Here is a 19,364-nt window from a genome sequence, read left to right on the forward strand (position 1 = left end):
CTCCGCGCCGGCCCTCCCCTCCCCCTGCCCTCCCCCTGCTCCCCGCCCCCCAGCGCTCCCCCTGCCCCCTGCCCGCCGGCCCTCCCGGCCCTCGCGTCCCCAGCCCTCCCCGCCCGCCGCGCTCAGGCCTTGCCCTCCCCCGTTCCCCGCAGCCCCTCCCCTCCCCGGCGCCTCCAGGCCCCAGCGCCCGCCCTCCGCGCCGGCCCGCCCCTCCCCTCCCCTCCCCTCCTCTCCCCTCCCCTCCCCTCCTCTCCCCTCCGCGCTCAGGCTCCGCCCTCCCCCGCCCCCTCCCTGCGCCCGGTGGCCGGAGCTCCTCGTCCTCCGCGTCCCGGCCGGCCCTCCCCCTGCCCGCCCCCCTTCCGCCGGCCCGCCCCTCCCCCTCCCCAGTCCCCTCCTCCCCTCCTCCCCTCCTCCCCTCCGCGCTCAGGCCCCGCCCCCTCCCTGCGCCCAGAGGCCCGAGCGCCCCGTCCTGCGCGTCCCCCCCGCCCGCCCCGCCCCTCCCGCCCCTCCCGGCCCTCCCGGCCCTCCCGGCCCCGCCCCTGCCCGCCCGCGCCCCGAGGCCGGCCCGGCGCCCCCCGCCCGGCGCAGTCGGGAGCCGGAGCCCAGACGCCGAGCGGCCGCGCGGGAGGCCGGCGGGCCCGACGCCGCAGTCCCCGCCGCCCGCCCCGCCGCCCGCCCGCCCCGCGCCCGCCGCCCGCCGCCCGCCCGCCTCGGGGCCCCGCGCCCTCGGGCCATGTCCCGGCCGCCGCTGCGCCCCCCGCCTGCTGCTGCTGCTGCTGCTGCCGCCGCTCGGCCTCCTGCCGCGCCCGGGCCGCGCCTTCAACCTGGACGCGGACGGCGCCGCCGAGTTCGCCGGGCCCCGCGGCAGCTACTTCGGCTTCGCCGTCGACTTCTTCGTGCCCAGCGCGTCCTCGTGAGTGGCCGCCGGGGCCGCGTCGGGGCCCGCAGTCCGTCCGTCCGTCCGCCCGTCCGTCCGCCCGCGCCTGGGCCGTGCCCCCCCCCGCCGCCCCCCTCCGCGCCCGCGGCTGCAGCCACCTGGGCCTGGGCCCGCGGGACCCCGCGCCGCCTCCGCTGCGGCCCGACCTGGGGCGCGGGTCCGGGTGCGGGTGCGGGTCCGGGTGCGGGTGCGGATCCGGATCCGGGTCCCGGTGCGGGTGCGGGTCCGGGTGCGGGTGCGGGTCCCGGTGCGGGTCCGGGTGCGGGTGCGGGTCCGGGTGCGGGTGCGGGTCCCGGTGCGGGTGCGGGTCCGAGTTCGGGTCCCGGTGCGGGGTGCGGGTGCGGGGTGCGGGTCCGGGTGCGGGCGCGGGTGCGGCCCGGTCCGCCTCCCTCCGCCCCGCCACTCGGGGGTGCCCCGCGGCTGCACCCCGGTGCCACGGTGCTCGCGAACGGTCCCCCGCCTCCAGCCCCCTTCCCGTCCCCTTGAGCCCCCCACTTCCGAGCCCCCCACCTCCACTCCCCTACCGTTCCTCCACCTGCTCCCCCCACCTCCAGCCCCTACCCCCTCCCGTCCCCCCACCTCCCGCCCCCCTGCCATCCCCTCCACCTCCGAGCCCCCCACCCCCCACTCCCCTCCCGTCCCCCCCCCCCCCCCACCCCCCCCCCCCCCGGTCCCGTCCAACCCCCCACCTGGCGTAGTAACTTCTCTGTCCCCGGACCTGGGACCTTTGCACACCTGGGGGGTGGGGGCTGAGCGGACGAAGGGAACGAGCCAGGTGTTCTTTGTAGTGATTCGTGATGGGGTCGTGGGGGAGAGCGGCTGCTGCGGAGTGTCCCGCGCCCCAGGTCGCCCCAGGTCGCCCCAGGTCGCCGGACCCTGCGGGGTTGAGACTTCAGCTCCGTCCTGCAGTCGCGGTGGCCCGCCCCTGGCCCCCACCTGGCCCCCACCTGGCCCCCACCTGGCCCCCCACCTGGCGGGCGCTGACGTCACGCCCCGAGAGCCCGGGGAGCACCGGTGCCTGCCCGCGGCCGCCCCGTGGGGGTCTGCACCTCCGCAGGCAGAGCTGCTCCGGCCTCCCCCGGCCTCCCCGGCCTCCCCTCCTGGTGCCCAGTCGGCTCCTTCCCCGCGTCGCCCCGGGTGGGAGGGAAGAGGGGCGGAATGCTTGGATGCTGGATGCTCAGCACTTGCAGGGGACCGGTCCCCAGCCCATTCCTGCCTGACCTGGGGGTGACCTGAACACTTGAGCAGGACTCGTGGTGGTTCATCGTCCTTCAGTTTCGGTGCCGGCCCCGCAACAGGGAGGAGGCTGCAAGCGGCTCCTGGAAGCCAGGCCTCGTGTTCTGTGGCGGACTCAGTCGTTTGGTTTGTCGTCCCCATTCTCAGGGCTTCCCGTTGGGCACGCATGTTCCAGAACGGGGGAAAACAATCCACTTGGGCAGCATTTTTGTGCCTTCTGGTTCGATTTGATCCTTTTATCAGCTTATCTGGTACCTGAAGCCTTTTGTTTCCAGCTATTTTTAGGTGTGTGCCCGCATGGTACAGGCTCCCTTATTTGTACTTTGTACAGAAATTCTACAGGTTTGAAAATACGCTTTGTGTTTCATCAAGAGTCGGTACTTAAATTAGTAAGAGTTAGCACTTAAATGCTTTGGAGTGGATGGAATGTTTTGCAAATGGTGGGAGTGATCCTGGGCAGCCCTCTGGGCTCAGTAGTGTAAAGACAAGGGACATGGTAAAGGTCAAGTGTGGTCACCAAGGAAAACGCAGTAGTGTTGCACTGTTGGTGTGATGTGTGCTGTTTTTTTTTTTAATTTTTTTTTTTTAATTATTTATTCATGAGAGACAGAGAGAGAGAGGCAGAGACACAGGCAGAGGGAGAAGCAGGCTCCACGCAGGGAGCCCGACGTGGGACTCGATCCCGGGTCTCTAGGATCAGGCCCTGGGCCAAAGGCGGGCGCCAAACCGTTGAGCCACCCAGGCTGCCCTGTGCTGTTTCTGATTACAAGGCTGGATGCCTAATCTTTGACTAGTCACTCTGGGCCTTGAATATATTAGGAACCCACAGGTTTCATGACCTCCGGGTGGCCTTCAGGGGTAAGGTAATCTTGAACTTGGTTTGATCCCATAGAATATTTTGAAATGTTTTCCCGTGACTTTGTAACTGACAAAAACTGACAGCTGAGCTCTAGATGTAGCCTACCTTAAAAAAATACACATCAATTTTGAAAGTTTTTTTTTTAAAGTATATGTAAACAAAGACTTCTGCTTACTGAGCTTTTCAGATTTTAGTAAAGATTCATGTAAAATCATGCTTAATTTTGTGAAAGATACTTTTAAGTATCCATTTATATTAGCAGCTGCATTTATTGTTGCTGTTATTTGGTGTGATGATAAACTTCTAAAAGAAAAAATATCCACATCATAAAAAACGTATTTGCTAATTAAAGGTTTTTTTCCTTGGGCAGCCCGGGTGGCTCAGCGGTTTAGTGCCTGCCTTCAGCCCAGGGTGTGACCCCGGGGCCCTGGGATCGAGTCCTGCATCGGGCTCCCTGCACAGGGCCTGCTTCTCCCTCTGCTTGTGTCCCTGCCTCGCTCTCTCTGTTTCATGAATAAATAAATAAAATCTTAAGAAAAAAAAAAGATTCCTTTCTTCCGAAGGAAGAATTCCTGGATTATTGAGGAAGCAACAGTAACGGAGATTTCTATGGCTTCTCATTTCCCTTGGTGCCCGCTGGGGCGGCTGTGTCCCGAGCGCCCAGGCTCTGGCTTCCTGCTCCTGCCGTGATCTCTGGGTTGTGAAATCCAGCGCTCTGTTGGGCCCCGTGCTCGGTGCGGGACTCTGCTTGGGATTCGCTCTCTCCTTTTCCTTTTCCCCTCCCCCTGCTTGCTTACATGCCAACTTATTCTAAGATAAGATAAAATCTTTAAAAAAATTTAAGTTCCCACAGGTATTCTTTTAGGTTCATTTTTGTTAAAAAAAAATCGATATTATTTCCATATTGTTGTGAAAAGTAAAGAATCACTGTTTTGTGTGTGTGTGTTTCTTTAAAAATTTATTTATTTATTTATTCCTGAGAGACCCAGAGGAGAGGCAGAGGACACAGGCAGAGGGAGAAGCAGGCTCCATGCAGGGAGCCCGATGCGGGACTCGATCCCGGGACTCCAGGATCGAGCAGGGCTTGACCACTGAGCTCCCCCAGGCGTGCCTGAATCACTGAGCAGTAGTCTGAAATAAAGACTGAGTGAATGAATACTAAGGAATAACATTAAGGTGACTCCTTCAAGAAAATTCAAGCTCCAGTAAGGAGTCCTAGGTTTAAATGAAAAGTCACAAAAATTGCGATTTAAAATTCTGAAAAATAAGTGTTCCATAATTTTTTCTTGTGTACAATTGATTCCCGATGGCTAGATCGCCAAACTTACCTAGAATTTAAAGATCACATATAGGCCATGAAGTGAAGTCAACGTTTTTTCTTATGGGGAATAATCGGAGAAATTAAAAGTTGCGCCCTGGCTTTGAGTGTGAGTGCCCCTGGCGTTGGCGCGCTCTCTCCCGGAGCTCGGATCACTTTTACTCAGGACACTTGGCTCCAGCGCAAAGCCCCGGGTGGTTGGGGGGGTGTGGGAAGCGGGGAAGCGGGGACACAGGATCAACTGTTTTAGGATTAAGGTCACTGAGGCCACAGGGATTTTCAGGCTTTGTTTGTTAGGGTGGCTTGGTGTGGGGTCGGGGGCAGGGTGGGATCCAATGACAGGGCATGGAAATTCAAATTCCATTTAATTTTCGTATTTAGGTTTTAGATTTTTAGGGAAGAAAGTACTGGGGCGATTTTCTTGTTCGTTCTTCACACCCGAGTTCTCCGGTCTCGGTCCCGTTTTACATCTGCCTCCTCTCCCCGCTGACCAGCGGCGCCGGGTTGGGATCCTCCCCACCCCCCACGGGGTTAGGTAACCCCCGGGCGCGTCCCTGGAGCACCCACTCGTGGTTCCTGCTCGGGTGGGTCTCGGGGGCTGCAGCCCGGAGGCCAGGCGGCGTCTCTCCTCCCTCTGCCCCCCCCACTCTCTTGCTCTAATAAATAGATGAATCTTTTATTTTTTAATTTAATTTAATTTTTTTAAATGAATCCTGTAGAAAAACAGGCGCTAGTGGAGCCTTATTTGCAGTTTCTCCGTGCTCCCTTGAGCAGGGATGAGGGGGCGGGCCTGGCCGCCGGGGGCCTGGCAGGACAGTCGGACCCGCGGCTCTCCATGACCCATGACCCAGCCGCCCTGGCAGCGGCTCCCCGGAAGCTAGTGCTGCGCCTCAGGCCCGCGCCCGCTCCTGCCCGCCGGGCCGACTGCCCCGCTAGCGCCTGCTCTCGGTCGCCCGGGGAGTAGTTTCGCCGTCCTCCCTCCTCCCTCTCGTCTTCTGTTTCTGTCAGCGATTAGTCACCAGACAGAAGGTCCCAGAAGTGTCCCTCGTCCCCGGGCCTTGCTCTCCCCTCTGCGCCCCACTTCGCCGTGGGCCCCCTTCCTTCCGTGGGGCCTCATCGGGCCTCCGAGCTGCGGGGCCTCCGGCTGCATCTTTCTGAAGCATCTTGTGGGTCTCGTCTTCTCCGATGCCTCCCGACGCTGCCCGCGGCCTCCCGGGCCCACCGAGGCCTGCCGTGCCCGCCGATGCCCACTGAGGCCCACCGAGGCCCGCCGAGGCCCACCGAGGCCCACTGAGGCCCGCGAGCTCCCGGCCATTGCGCGCTGTTTCCGCCCCGGCCACCTCCAGGGCAGTGACTCCCGCTCATTCCTGCGCCCCGGGGGCCCTGGCCCTGTGGCCCTTGGCTCTTACCGGGAGTGACCGGCAGGTGCACGCTGCGGCCTTCTCGTCGGAAAAGCAGGCTCCACGTGGCTTACGCCCGATGACACCCGATGACGCCCGATGACGCCCGGGCTTTATACGACGTTTGGAAAGAGAGAACGTGCAGAGGTCACGGTTACTGTGCCTGTTTTATATCATAGAACTGTTGACTCTGTAGCATTTTTTTTTTTTAAATGAAAAGCGAACCTGAGACTGGAATTAGAGCCAGGGAAACACGCTGGTGCTGCGCAAACACAGTTTTGTACGACGTATGTGACAGTGTTTCTGGACAGTGTTGCTGGAGGCCCATTCGTTGCTCAGCCCGCGGTCGTCAACTGCACAAAACCTGCTTTATGTTGGAGGAGCCGGTGCCCAAAGCAGCCAAATAACTTAGTTCACTTGGACAGTTTTAAAAACGCCCTGGCCGTTGTTCGGCTGGTTGCGTCCCCTTGGCCGTGAGGTCACGCTCCGAAGCACCTGCCCTTCCAGGAAGCACACCTTGCTGGGACGGGCCGCGGGCGTTCTCCGGGTCGTCTCGCTCCGTCCTCTTCCTTCCCCCACCCCGTCTCCCCTCTCTGTCCTCTCCCCCCTCCTGCTTTTCCACCCTCCACCCCCTCCCTCTACCTCCTTCTGCTACCCCCCCCCCCCCCCCCCCCCCCCCCGCCCTTTAGCTTTTAGAGTTTATTGGCCTGATGTTCATCAGCTGCGCTCGTGTGCGTAGACCGGCAGGTCGAGGTCAGGTAATGGAAATGTCTCATTTGAGGAGAATGGTGAGGATGGGGATCCTGATGCCCTTCTTGGGTCGACGGTTTGGAGGGAGAGGGACTGAGTCCGGAGAAGGCTGCAGGCTCGCGGGCCCGAGTTACGCAGCGTCATGTGTTCACCGCTCGGCAGTGAAATAAATCTCTGCGAGTCTCCACTCCCCCCGGTACCTTCTGCAGCTCCTCACTGCTGTCAGCAAATGTTGCAAGTTCCCCGTTTGGTGCTCTTCTTCCTTTTTTTTTTTGGTCTGTTGAGATCTTGCATTTAAGTTAATTAGTGGTCTTTTGAGGAAACGGGAAAAAGAAGGCCCTCCCCCCCCCTTTTTTTTTTAAGATTTTATTTATTTATTAATGAGAGACACAGAAGCAGAGACACAGGCAGAGGGAGAAGCAGGCTCCATGCAGGGAGCCCGAGGCGGGACTCGATCCCGGGACCCCAGGATCACGCCCTGGGCTGAAGGCGGCGCTAAACCGCTGAGCCACCCGGGCTGCCCTTTACCTGTCAATTTTTATTTATTTATTTTTATTTTTATTTTTTATCTCTCTTTTTTTTTTTTTTTACCTGTCGACTTAAGCGACTTTCCTTCAACGCCGGTTGTGTCGGCGAAGATGAATCGAGCCCCCCTGCTTTGAAGGAAGCCATTGGCCGCCGCGCAGGAGGGCGGGCTCCGAAAGCCCCTGCAAGCGGTCCCGTGGGCTTGCTGCGAGCCACGGCCCCAGAGGCGACCCGTCCTCACCGGGACCCCGGCTGTGATCCGCAGCGCGGGGATCCCGTGTGGACCTGGGCTCCTGTTGCGCGTCTTAGGACTGTTGCAGGAACGGATCCGGGGCCTTTTCAGGTGTAGACCTCGGAGAGTGCGCTCTGGGGTCCGAGATACTCTCTTCTCTGTCGTGCACGCAAAAATCACTTCATCCGGGTGGAGGGGGAAGCGGTGTGATTTCGGGGGCCAAAGTTTTGACTTGAAGTGGAAAATTGTATACATACACGGCTGTGCCTACACGCAGGTGCGTATGTACACGGGTAACGCGGTGGCTGCTGCCCCGGAGGAGCTGCCAGGAGCTTCGTGCCCTTGTCCGTGGGGCAGGGCCCTCCTGCTCAGAGCCGGGGGGTTCGTCCCCCTGAAGGAAAACGAGTGGGCCTCGAGCTCGAGCAGAGGGTGCCGGCCCGGGTGTCGCGCTGACGCCGAATAGGGCCGCGGGCCGCTGGCGCAGCAGGCGGTGCTCTGCCTGGGACACTTGCCCGGGAGCCGGGGTCTGCCTGGGACACTTGCCCGGGAGCCGGGGTCTTGCGATCAGCCCCGGGAAGCGGGACCCGGTCAGGCGGCCGTCCGGGCGGCCGGCTCTGGAGCGCCTCTGCGGGCGCCACGCAGGACGTGTGCAGCGCAAACGGGGTGCAGGAGCTCCAGGGGGCCTTCCACGCTCCGGAGCGGGGCCGCTCACGACTGTGCAGACCCGTGAAAGGCAACGAAGACTCTCGTTTGCGAGGACGTAAGCGACCGGGTGTTTAACGGGGAAACGAAGTAACGGGACGGCGTTGGCTGCAGGCCTCGTGCGTCCACTGCGCCGGCGCCCTTCAGACTCAGTGTTTCCCTCGTTCCGCCTGCGTCTCACGCGCCCTGTCCGACCCCTGGGTGCCCTGGCTCCTCGGGGCTCGCACCTGGGCCCTCCTCTCTCCGAGGCCCCTCGGCGCCCCTCTGGATGCACCTGGGCTCAGCACCGACCTCCAGGACCCCCGGCACCTGTCCTGGGGGCCCCCGGCTACCCAGGGAGCCGCGCAGGTGTCCCGGGCCACCGTGCAGCCCCTGCCCCTCCCGCGAGCACCGCCGCCACCTGCCTCCCCGCTCCCGAGGGCCCTCAGGTGCAGTGGCCGCGTCTCCCACCCGTGCGCCCCCGAGTGAAAGGCCGCTGGCGTTTCTGGGTCTTCACCCCCGCCTGTGGCGACCCGTGGTGACCTGCGGGACCCGCCGCCCGCCCCTGCTGCCTGCCGCCCTCCCAGCCGCGACCATCTCCTTGTTCCACTTTACTCCCCTCCCTCCTTGATCTGATCCCCAAAAGGCACCACATCTAGTTTTCTTTATTGGACGTGTCATTCTTCTGCTTAAAAAAAAAAAAAAAATTCCAAGGCTTCCCACGGACCTTATCGCCATGGCCCAGGGCCCCCCGTTCAGCGCCGCGAGCTCCCACGTTCGTCCCGTCGCGCTCAGTGGGCTTTCTGGCCTCCGCTGAGCCTCCGTCCTGAGCTCCTGCACCTGCTCCCCCGCCCCCAGCACGCCAGCCCCCGAGGTCACCCTCCAGCCCCGTGTGTCCCCCCGTTTACTCAGATGGAGGCGCCGCTGCTACCGTATCTAACTGAGGTCGCTGTGCGTTCTTTGCAGAGCAAACCTCCTGCGATTTCCCTTGATCCGGGGACGCCTTTCCCCTCCGTTCCCTACAGCTCGCTTCCTTGTGCAAGGAGGACTTCCCGTCCCTATTTCTGAACACCCCCTCCCAGCGGTCGTGGGTTCCCTCCGCGGCCCCGGGAGCCGGGAGCCGGGAGCCGAGCCTGATTTTCCGGGTCAGCAGGTGACCCCTCCGAGGCAGGAACCAGGCTGCGCTGCTCGTCTTGCATCCCCGGTGCCCAGCGCTGCGCTCTCTGGGGGGGACGCACTCGAGCCACTTCTTCCTTCTGAATGAATAGAAAAAGCAAACCCTGAGGAAAAAGGCTCTTTTGCTTAAAAACTTGATTATTTTGTCTTCTGCTCGTTTTATTCGGATGAGAGGTCGAAGACCGATGCTGGGGGTTGGCTGGGGGTTGCCCGGGGGTTGGTGACATTAGCCCTCTGAAGAGGGAACTGTGTTAGTCGCTTAAGATGGACCGTAATTGTTCTGAAACAAGATAAGTTGCCCCAAAGGAGAAACGTTCACGTTCAGCATCCCCGTACTTTAGAACAGGTGCGTGTGCATACGATCTAGGACGTCCACAGCAGACGACAGACACAGACCAGAGAACAAAAAGCTCCGCAAAACGCAAAATACGAAACCGAGCATCACGGCGCCAGGCCCCGGACCCTGGCCAGAGCGTACGTGCTTACAGCCTTTTTGAGATGTGACGGACACGCGGCGAACGGTTTATATTCGGAGTGTGCACTCTGACCCGCACCTTAGAGAGTCGTGGTGCTGAGGTCGCCGCACGTCACTGGGATGAGTCGCCCGCGATGAGGGGCGCGTGTCCGCAGCGGGCGGGGACGCCGATGGTGCCTCAAACATCGCCGCGGATAAAGCGAGAGGGTGATGACCCGCCCCAGGTCACACGTCGTCGTTTATGCTTTTGCATCATTTTATTTTTTTGGTTTTTATTGTTTTTGCTTTTGCATCATTTTAAAGTCTCCTCTTCCGTCCTGTCTTTCAGCAGGATGTTTCTCCTGGTGGGAGCGCCCAAAGCGAACACCACCCAGCCTGGGATCGTGGAAGGAGGACAAGTCCTCAAGTGTGACTGGTCTGCTCACCGCGGCTGCCAGCCAATTGAATTTGACGCAACAGGTAAAGGTGGGAGCGCGGGTCCCAATCCTCAGTTTATATTAGTTGATATTTTCTCCCTTCTTCCCTTCCGTCCTGTTGGTCGCGGGGGTGTGGGGAGCGGGAGTGCTTGTCTCCTCCGAAGATCCTTCTGGCTGCTAAGAATCAAACTGATCTGAAACCGATTAACAAGAGAGCATCAGGTTGTTGTTTTTTTTTAAAGATTTATTTATTTTTATTTATTTATGATAGACATAGAGAGAGAGAGAGAGGCAGAGACACAGGAGGAGGGAGAGGCAGGCTCCATGCTGGGAGCCTGACGCGGGACTCGATCCCGGGTCTCCAGGATCGTGCCCTGGGCCAAAGGCAGGCGCCAACCCGCCGAGCCACCCAGGGATCCCCCGAGCATCAGGTTTAATAGGTGTAGACACTGGGAAACCATGGAGATGTGGAGATTCCGAAGATGCTCCGTGTGAGCCAAGGACAAAGGGGCTGAGGGTCTGGGGATTCAGGGGAAAGGAACGCGCTTCATGGGGTCATAAGACAAGCAGATGTTTGAGGTGCCGGGCGGCTCAGTCGGCTGAGGTCGTGACCCAGGGTCCTGGGGTCCGGCCCAGAGCCGGGGTCTCTGCTTCTCCGTCTGTCTCTGCCCCTCCCCGCTCCTCATGCTCGTGCTCTCTGTCTCTCTCTCAAACAAATCACACCCTAAAAAAAAAAAAAAAAAGAGCAGATGTTAGATAATTAGATGTTTGCCCTACCCTAGAGATGGGTCACTCAGCTAAAACTTATTTCTGTTAATAACTGTTATTCTGGGAAAGACCCTCAATTTAGCTGCCTCGGTGTGGTTAAGGGAAGGATAAACGTTTTTCTTCGGCCCGCGGGATCTGAAAATAATCCATATGCCAGAGTGGTAATTTGTTGGTTGGTTGGGGCTGGGGGCTGTCCTGAATCCCTTCATTCCCCCCATTTGATTTTTTTTTTTTAATTTTTTTAATTTTTATTTATTTATGATAGTCACAGAGAGAGAGAGAGAGGCAGAGACACAGGCAGAGGGAGAAGCAGGCTCCATGCACCGGGAGCCCGATGTGGGATGGAGCCCGATGTGGGATTCGATCCCGGGTCTCCAGGATCATGCCCCGGGCCAAAGGCAAGCACCGAACCACTGCGCCACCCAGAGATCCCTGATATTTTTTTAATACCATGTAATTTTTTAAAAAGCTTTTATTTATTCATAGGGACACAGAGAGAGAGAGAGAGACCCAGGCAGAGGGAGAAGCAGGCTCCATGCAGGGAGCCCGATGTGGGATTCGATCCCGTGACCCGGGGTCACACCCTGGGCCGACCCCATGGCAGATGCTCCACCACTGAGCCCCCCTCCCCAGGTGCCCCGTGATCATGTAATTTTTGAAACAACTTTTAACTTAAACAGGACTGCTTAATAAAAACAATGTATATGAGCAGCTCAGATCCCCGGGGAAAGTTCCATGAAAACAAAAGGCTTCTGTCCCTTTCTCCCCGCAGCTTTGTGCTGCATAAAAGCCTCAGAAATCCATTGTGTTCTGGGTGTGGGACGCTTCCATTTGCCAGTCTGTAGAAATCCGGGAAAATCTGCCGCGGTGTTTTTGTGGTAGATCACGTCCCCGGTGGTGAAATGATCTAAGCCTTGAGCCGCGCTGCCAGCGCCAGTCGAGGGGTCTGTCCTGTCCCGGGAGCGGGGTGGGCTGAAGGCAGGAAGCTTCTAGGCCTCGGTTTATCGAGTGAGCCCTGTGTGTGGCTTGGGTGACCGTCGGGGCTTACCTGCGGGGAATGTTGTGTGGGTCCGAGTTGCGGGGCGCAGAGGGCTCCCGTGAGCCGGATGGGAAGACCTAAGGCGCTTGACTTTGAGTCCACGAGGGGACGCGCGTGTGGCCCCGTCCGCGGTTGTATGCGCGTGTCTGCCCACGTTTGTGAGAACTCAGGAGAATTCCCGAAAGGAAGGAAGAAAGAACGCAGCATTGTTCTGGCCAAAGAGTCTTACCAAATTTTTGTGACGGATTTGGGTTCACGGGGCTTTGACGGACTATTTAAGGCGAGCCTGGAGGTCACCGGTCTCCCCCGAATCGTCGCGTCCCGCCAGCTCCCAGCGGTGTCGGTTCTGCGAGTGGTGGCGGCGTGGACCGTGCCCGCCCGACGGTCCGGCACTAACCTGACTTGTGCTAGAAAGTCGGGTCGTGTCTGGCCTTCCCCATCCGAAGCCAGCCCCGCGCAGCCCGTCGCCCCCGTCCCCGTGTGGCTGACGCTCGGAAGGCGCCCAGGGCGCCCAGGCTGGCTCCATCCCCCGCCGAGGAGGCCCGGGGACTCGCCACGGTGACCACCGTCAGGGCTTTTAGGTTTTTCTCACAAAATAGAAACGACAGTGACGTGGAACCGTAGTCCAGTGCTGGTGGTCGTCCCGCGCAGGAACGTTCCCGGGCTCGGCGCCCAGGTCTGCGCGCGGCATGAGGTGGTCGCTGCTGTTCTGGAGCTCGATCTGCAGAGGCTATTTTGTTTATTGAGGAGATACCACATGTGCTTGGGCGGAAAGTCTCCAGCGGGCCACAGAGGGTCTGTGGGCACATCAGGAGTCTGTGACCTCAGGCTGCTTAGAGGCACTTGCTGCGAGCAGTTGTGCAGACGTTTCTAGAATTTTCTCATCCCTACACTCGTGTATATCCTTTTTTTTTTTTTTTTAAGATTTTATTTATTTATTCATGATAGACATAGAGAGGCAGAGACGCAGGCAGACGGAGAAGCAGGCTCCCTGCAGGGAGCCCGACGGGGGACTCGACCCCGGGTCTCCAGGGTCACACCCCGGGCTGAAGGCAGGCGCTAACCGCTGGGCCACCTGGGGATCCCCTCGCATATTATTTTAACTATCACGTGTCATATATGTCGTATCGTGCCGCGTGGTCGTATTAATTTGCGTTCCTTTAACGGTAAGAGCCTGCACCTTTGCCTGTGTTTGCAAGCCACGGTATCCCTTTCCTTGTGTGCCGCTTTTAATGCATTTGTGCACATTTTCCATCAATTTGTGATTTTTAAGAAATCAATCTGGGTTGATGGCCTCCCACCCCTTGGGTTCTTGGGCCCACATCTGGATTTATGCCTGACCTCGTATCTGTCAGCAAATGGACACTTGTCGCCCTGGTCCACGCCACCGTTGCTCCCGCTGGGCTGTTGCCTGGACTCCTGGGCTCGCAGGGCGCTGCCAGGGAACAGGTGACACAGCTTACATCGGGGCAGCACCAGGGGCTTTTAGGAAAGGGACCGTTCACGAAGAGTTGTGTGCGAGGCCTCGTGGGGCCTGAGGGGGTTGGAGAGGGAGCGCTTAGTGGGGCCGGGTGGAGGGCTCTGTGGGGAGAGCTGCAGGCCAGGAGCCGTCGCCCCGCCGGGGACAGCTGGCCTGGGAGGGCACCACAGCCCCAGGGCACCCCGCGCAGAGAGCAGGGCCGCAGGAGGCTGGGGCGCTGGAAGGCCACGCATGGACCCCGGTGACCGCTGGGACCCTGCTCCCGGCCCGCTGGTAGCTTCTGTCTCCCGCGCTGTGGCCTCACATTGGGGCGCCCACGGGGCACATGCTTTGCCGCCACCTGGCCAGTGTCTATCTCCTCCGGTCTTTATCTCCTGCCCGTCTGGCTGGGGGTCGCCGTCGCTGTTTGCCCTGTGCCCCGTCCCCTCGTTGCTTTACTGCTCCCCTGGAGTAGGTGCGTCGCCGCGTGGGGTCCCCTGTGCGGTCAACACCTGCCCGTGAGGGTGCGTGCTCCGTGCGGCGCAGTGAGCGGGCCCCTGCCGAGCCCAGGCCTGGAGCAGGCCCGCAGCCGGCCACCGAGGGGACCGGGGCTCGGAGCGGCCCATTCCGGTTAGGGACCAAGGTCTTCGGGGACGTGTCTACAGGGACGTGTTCTCGGTCCGATTCCTTTGTCTCGCTGTGATATTTCTGTGATCGTTCATGAAAGTTCCGAGACTTCTCGTGCCAAGAGCACAGGAACGAAGACGTCAGTTCTCCGTTAGAGTCCCGTCCACGCAGGAGGGAGGCCGGGGTCGTCTGCAGAGACCGTCAAGGTGCCGCGTGTCCAGGAGGAGCACGTGAGGCTGCGTGTTGACCGAGGAAGCGATGCCTGTGATGGAGGCCCCTCCCTCCCGGCCTACACGGCTTCCCCGAGGCTGCCCCGCCGTCCCGCCGACGCCGAGGCCCCCCTGCCCCACAGGCGTCTGCCATCTGGGGCACCTGCCCACGGAGACTGTAGCCCTGGGGGTGCGGGCGTCCTCAGGAGGCCCCGGCTGGGCTCGCGTTTGCGCAGGTTCCTGCCTTGTCCCTGGGGCCGTGTCCCCTCAGACCTGAGTGTGCATCACACGGGGGGAGTTCAGACATGGGAGGTGCTGGGTGCCTGCCGCTGGGTGCTCAGTCCTGGGTGCTCTTTGCTGGGTGCTGGGTACTGAGTGCTGGGTTCTCGCTGCTGGGTGCTTGGTGCTGGGTACAGGGCAGCGGCTCCAGATATATGAGCTGCATTGCGTCAGCACCTGCTCCCTCCACTCCCCCCCCACCCCCCCCTCTGGCTCTGCTTTGCATTCGTCCCCCGCCCTTTTTTTGCTTCACTTTCAAACAAGTTTGACTTGTTTCTACCTGAGAAACGAACCAGAGCAGCCTCCCCTCGGACACGATCTCCTCTTGGTCATTATCCTTCCTTTTGCCTTCGCATCCAGGGCCTCGTGCCTGGGTCCAGCCACCTCGTCTGGCGGTGGCTGCTGCTCGGTGGATCCTGTGGGCCCCTCGCATCACTGGACCTTCCACGCTTCGCCCCACTGACCGTTCCTCGCTGGCTTTAAAGTCTCTGCCTTGGGGACGCCTGGGGGGCCCAGCGGTTTAGCGCCTGCCCCCGGCCCAGGGTGTGACCCCGGGGTCCTAGGATGGAGTCCTGCATCGGGCTCCCTGCGTGGAGCCTGCTTCTCCCTTTGCCTCTCTGCGTCTCTCATGAATAAATAAAATCTTTAAAATAAACAGTGTCAGCTCCCCGAGCCGTCACATTTGCTCCTCTCCCTGACCTTCCTGATGCTCCCGCGGCGTTTGCCCCGTGGCTCTTTTCTCGTCCTTTGTGTTTGCTGTGATGGTCCTGAGAGGAGGACGGGCCCTCGGGCCCTCGGCGCTGCTGGGGGGTCCCCTGCGCCCTCCTGGGGTGCGTTCCCAGGAGGGCCTCAAGCACCGCGGTCAGGCGGCCGGTGGGCTGCTTTGTTGTTTGTGGCTGCACAAGAGACTTTGTGCTTGAAAGGGCTCTCGCCTTGTGCTTTTAATAACGTCATCCCTGAAGTCATTTTATTTGACTCAGCGCCGGTTCATACGAGGCTGTAGACATTACGTGCTTCACTGTCCCGTTTCTAGAACTGGGAAACCTTCAAAGGTAGGTCCGCTCCTGTGCCTGCTGTGCCGGTAACACGCGCGAGGAAGGCTCGGGGGCTGGGGTGGGTGGCACCGCCCGCCCCGTACCGGGGGCCACGCGCCAGGTGACGGCCTCCATGAGCCCGGGCCCCCGAGCGAGGACAGAGCGTGGACGCTGACCTGCGGGCGACGGACAGACCAGCTCTTGGTTCGTCCTGAGGAATCCATTTAGGACGTTTGTTCCATCCCTCCTCCCTCCCTCCCTCCTCCATCCCTCCCTCCCTTCCTCCCTCCCTCCTTCCATCCCTCCCTCCCTCCCTCCCTCCCTCCTTCCATCCTCCCTCCTCCTTCCATCCCTCCCTCCATCCCTCCGCCCTCCCTCCTCCCTCCCTCCCTCCCTTCTGGTTACGTCATATTAGGCTTGTTTTCCCTTTTCCCGGCTAACCCAGCTCTCCAAGCCGGGGCTGAATGTGTTCCTGCTTCCCGTTGCCTGCTAGTGCGTGGACAGGCACCCACCATAGGCGTGTATTTTCCATGTAGGTGTTGGGTTCTTTGTGAAAAGCGGTAAAAACGGACTTTGGCTAACTTTAGCTGAACAGGAATTTACTAGGAGGGTATCGGCGACTCCCTGGTGTTCTGAGAACTGGGCCAGAGAAGGCCGCAGAGGAACCCGGGCCCGTGTCCCACCGCTGCTGGCGTTGCCGACCATCCGCGGGGCACCGGGCGCAGGATTCCGTGCTGCTGGCCTCGGCGTCCCCCGCAGGGATCCGGGCTGTGTGGCGGTTTCCGATGGGCTGAGTCTGAGTGTCGAGCCTGTCCCCATGCCCGTTGGGAGAAGCCCAGCTTACGTCACCCCACGGAGGAACGAGAGATGGCCAGCTTGCACACGGAAGTAAAACTTGGGAGTGCCCTTCAGAAGAAGGAAACGTAGGGGAGCAAGAGGCTGCATCTTTCTCTTTTTGGGCCAGAAAATGAGGTAACAGGGAGAAAGCAGTCTATAGGTACGCAGTGCGCCCATTACTGATCCGTACGTGATCGGGGCTGATTGTGCCACCAGTGTTGGCCAGTGACGGCCGGCGTCAGGCTGTGTAGACCCTGGAGGACGAGTTCCCGGCGCTGGCTCCGGGCGTGGACGCTGCCAGTAGCTAAGCAAGGAAGTCGGCGCTGACTTCAGGGCGGCCTGACGTGGAGTTTAAGAAGCTAAGGAAGCTCTTGAGGAAGCCGAGCATGCTTCGCACTGCTCTTCCTCCCCGAGGCACGACTTGGGGTCCTGGGGGAGGAGGGAAGATTTCGAGAATGTCTGGGAAACGCCTGTGTCTGCGTCACTGTACCTCCACGTAGGGGACACAGATGCGCGGTGTGGCCCCCAGAAGGCTGAACGCGCGGCTTCGGGAGTCAGGCGATGCCCGTGGGGAAGGCTGTGCAGGCAGGTGGCAGCTGCCCGAGCCCCCGGAAGGCCGCGCGGAGGGGGCCCAGGTGGACACACAGCGCGCGCCCAGGTCGGCCAGTGACAGGTCACTCCGTGTGGCCCGCAGGCGTCGACTGTGTGAGCACCACGCGTCTGCACACTGTGAGCAAGGAGGGCACCGCGGGCCTGGCGTGATGTGGTGGGGCGCCTGGGGGCCAGGCCGAGAGCCGGGCCCGGGAGCGAGTCCCGCATCCAGCTCCCCACGGGCAGCCCGCGTCTCCCTCGGCCTGTGGCTCTGCCTCTCTCTGTGTCTCTCGTGAATAAATAGCATCTTTAAAGAAAGAAAGAAACGAAGCTGGAAAGAAGCAGAAGAAACGTCTAAGTGGATTTGAGAAAGGTACCGTACGCTAGCAGCCTACCCAGACCCGGGGTCACTGACCCCAACCCCCAGGGAGCACTGCGTTGAGATAAACGAGTCTAGGGCTCCGTGGATGCACCTCGGTCCTTTCCGTACCACGTAGATTCGACATGAACGTCACAGAGAAAATGACGCTTTCAGCTCCGAATTAATTAATTTTACTGGTCGTTACTTTGAGCGGAAGCGTGTACACGCGATGAAATACTGGAGATCATCACGGATTCAGCTTCAAAATACTGTACGATAAGGGAAAATAGAGGGTTCTGTGATTAAAAGTTTAATGGGGTAGGAAGTTCGGTGTGAGATGGAAGCTTAATTGCTGTGATTTCTGAAGGGTGTTTCCCGCTAAGCCTGCAGGAGCAGGAGACCTCAGTCTAAAATTTCTTGTCTTCTGGGATCCCTGGGTGGCTCAGCGGTTTAGCGCCTGCCTTTGGCCCAGGGCGCGATCCTGGAGACCCGGGATTGAATCCCACGTCCGGCTCCCGGTGCATGGAGCCTGCTTCTCCCTCTGCCTGTGTCTCTGCCCCCCTCTCTCTCTCTCTGTGACTATCATAAATAAATAAAAATTAAAAAAATAAAATAAAATAAAATTTCTTCTGCAGTCGTGAAACTCAGCTCTCAAGCATGTGTTATTTTTCTTTCAGGCGACTGACTCCTGTTTTCCCTCTTTTTTTTTTTTTTTGTCATTACTACTAAACACGACCTTTATTGCATTTCTACTTGTGTCCCTTTGTGCGACTTCTCCATTCTTCCTTTCCCTGCAGATTTCCGTGATGTTAGATGTAAGCAGAGCCAGAGCTGGGATGTCAAAGGGAAAACCTAGTGGCTCAGTTTACATATTTGGAAAATGACTCTAATAGGTCAACTTGCTTTGAAATCGTAGCTGTCCTCTTGGATTTTAAAACCCCTTGATCTAATGACCGCATGGCATTGGTAGGTTGTAACCAAGGCCCACATAATGGCTGAAATGGATTTTTCCGTCAATTGACAGAATAATAGGAACTTAAGCAACTATGGACTCAGTGAGAATGAAAACATTATCTTGGCATGTGATTTGTTTGCCAGACGTGACGATGATTGGTATGAAAAAAGCATAGTTAACCTATCTGGATGCAGAGGTGGGAAAGTAGGACTTAAGATTAACAGGTGCTTTAACTGAAGACGCGCGTATTTTAGGAAGTAAAAATATTCTAAAATGTATTGCGATGGAAAACAGTATCGAGAATATTCGTGTAGCCCAATGCATGTCGTATGTTGCTTGGTTTTGTCTCCATTCCCGGATTAGTTTCTTCTTGTTGTAACAAGTTACTTTGAACTTGGTGGCTTAGAAGTGGCACAGATTGATTATCTTCAGTTTGGAGGGCAGATGTCCAGAATGTGATTTGGGCTCGAATCAGGGTTTTGGCAGTGCTGCCTTCCTTCTGGAGGCTCCACAGAAGAACCTGTTTTCAGCCCTTTTCCAGCTGCTGGGGGCCACCCGCTTCCTGGGCTTGCAGCTCCTCCTTCCATCCTAGAAGCCGGTGGTGGGTTTGCTGGTTTTTGTCACCCTGCATCATCCGACGCTAAGTCTTCTGCTCCCTCCTGTGACTACTGCTCAGGTAACCCAGAGTAACCTTCCACCTCAAGACCCTTCATCTGGTCACAGCTGGAAGCTTCCTTCTGCCGTGGAGGGGCCTGGTCACAGGTTCTGGGGGTGAGGCCATGGCGCTCTGCGCACAGGGATGCTTCTCCATTACCCTTCTCTGTGTCTGTTGTCGGGTGGGGGTGACACTGCGAGCGACTCTACGGCGATGGCGAGCTGTTCCCTCCCCCGCTCTCGTGTTGGTCCTGTGAGCGTGAGGGGTGCGGAGCTACGGAGATGACATGGCTCACCGGGCTGCCTAGGACCCTGGCCAGGGGCTGGTTTGCCAGCGTCCGATTTTCCCATTTGTTAGATCAACAGGGCCCATTCCCCTGAGGCAGACTTTCTGTGGGGCTCACACGGGATGACGCCCTGAGGTATGTCGTGTAGGAGGCCGCGGCGCTGGAGGCCAGGGCACAGCTGCAGCGTGGCGAGTGGCTCCGGAGCGAAAGCAACGGAGCTGATTGTACACGTTGTCAAGTGGCTCACATCTGCGTTCGT

At 59.3% G+C, this 19,364-nt stretch overlaps 1 protein-coding gene across 2 annotated transcripts in view; it reads left to right on the plus strand.

Moving 5' to 3' along the window:
- Window positions 1-660: 660 nt before the first annotated feature.
- Window positions 661-19,364, plus strand: part of ITGAV (integrin subunit alpha V) — an 87,674-nt gene continuing 68,970 nt past the window's right edge. The window contains exons 1-2 of one of the 2 annotated variants that reach the window (XM_072752126.1): window positions 661-913; window positions 9,918-10,048. In XM_072752126.1, the coding sequence (XP_072608227.1) occupies window positions 9,922-10,048 (127 nt within the window). In that variant the 5' untranslated portion in view covers window positions 661-913; window positions 9,918-9,921. The remainder of the gene's footprint in view (window positions 914-9,917; window positions 10,049-19,364) is intronic. The other variant, XM_072752125.1, reaches the window with a different exon arrangement.

Source organism: Vulpes vulpes, chromosome 3, assembly GCF_048418805.1.
Source record: "Vulpes vulpes isolate BD-2025 chromosome 3, VulVul3, whole genome shotgun sequence".
Classification (NCBI taxonomy): Eukaryota; Metazoa; Chordata; class Mammalia; order Carnivora; family Canidae; genus Vulpes; species Vulpes vulpes.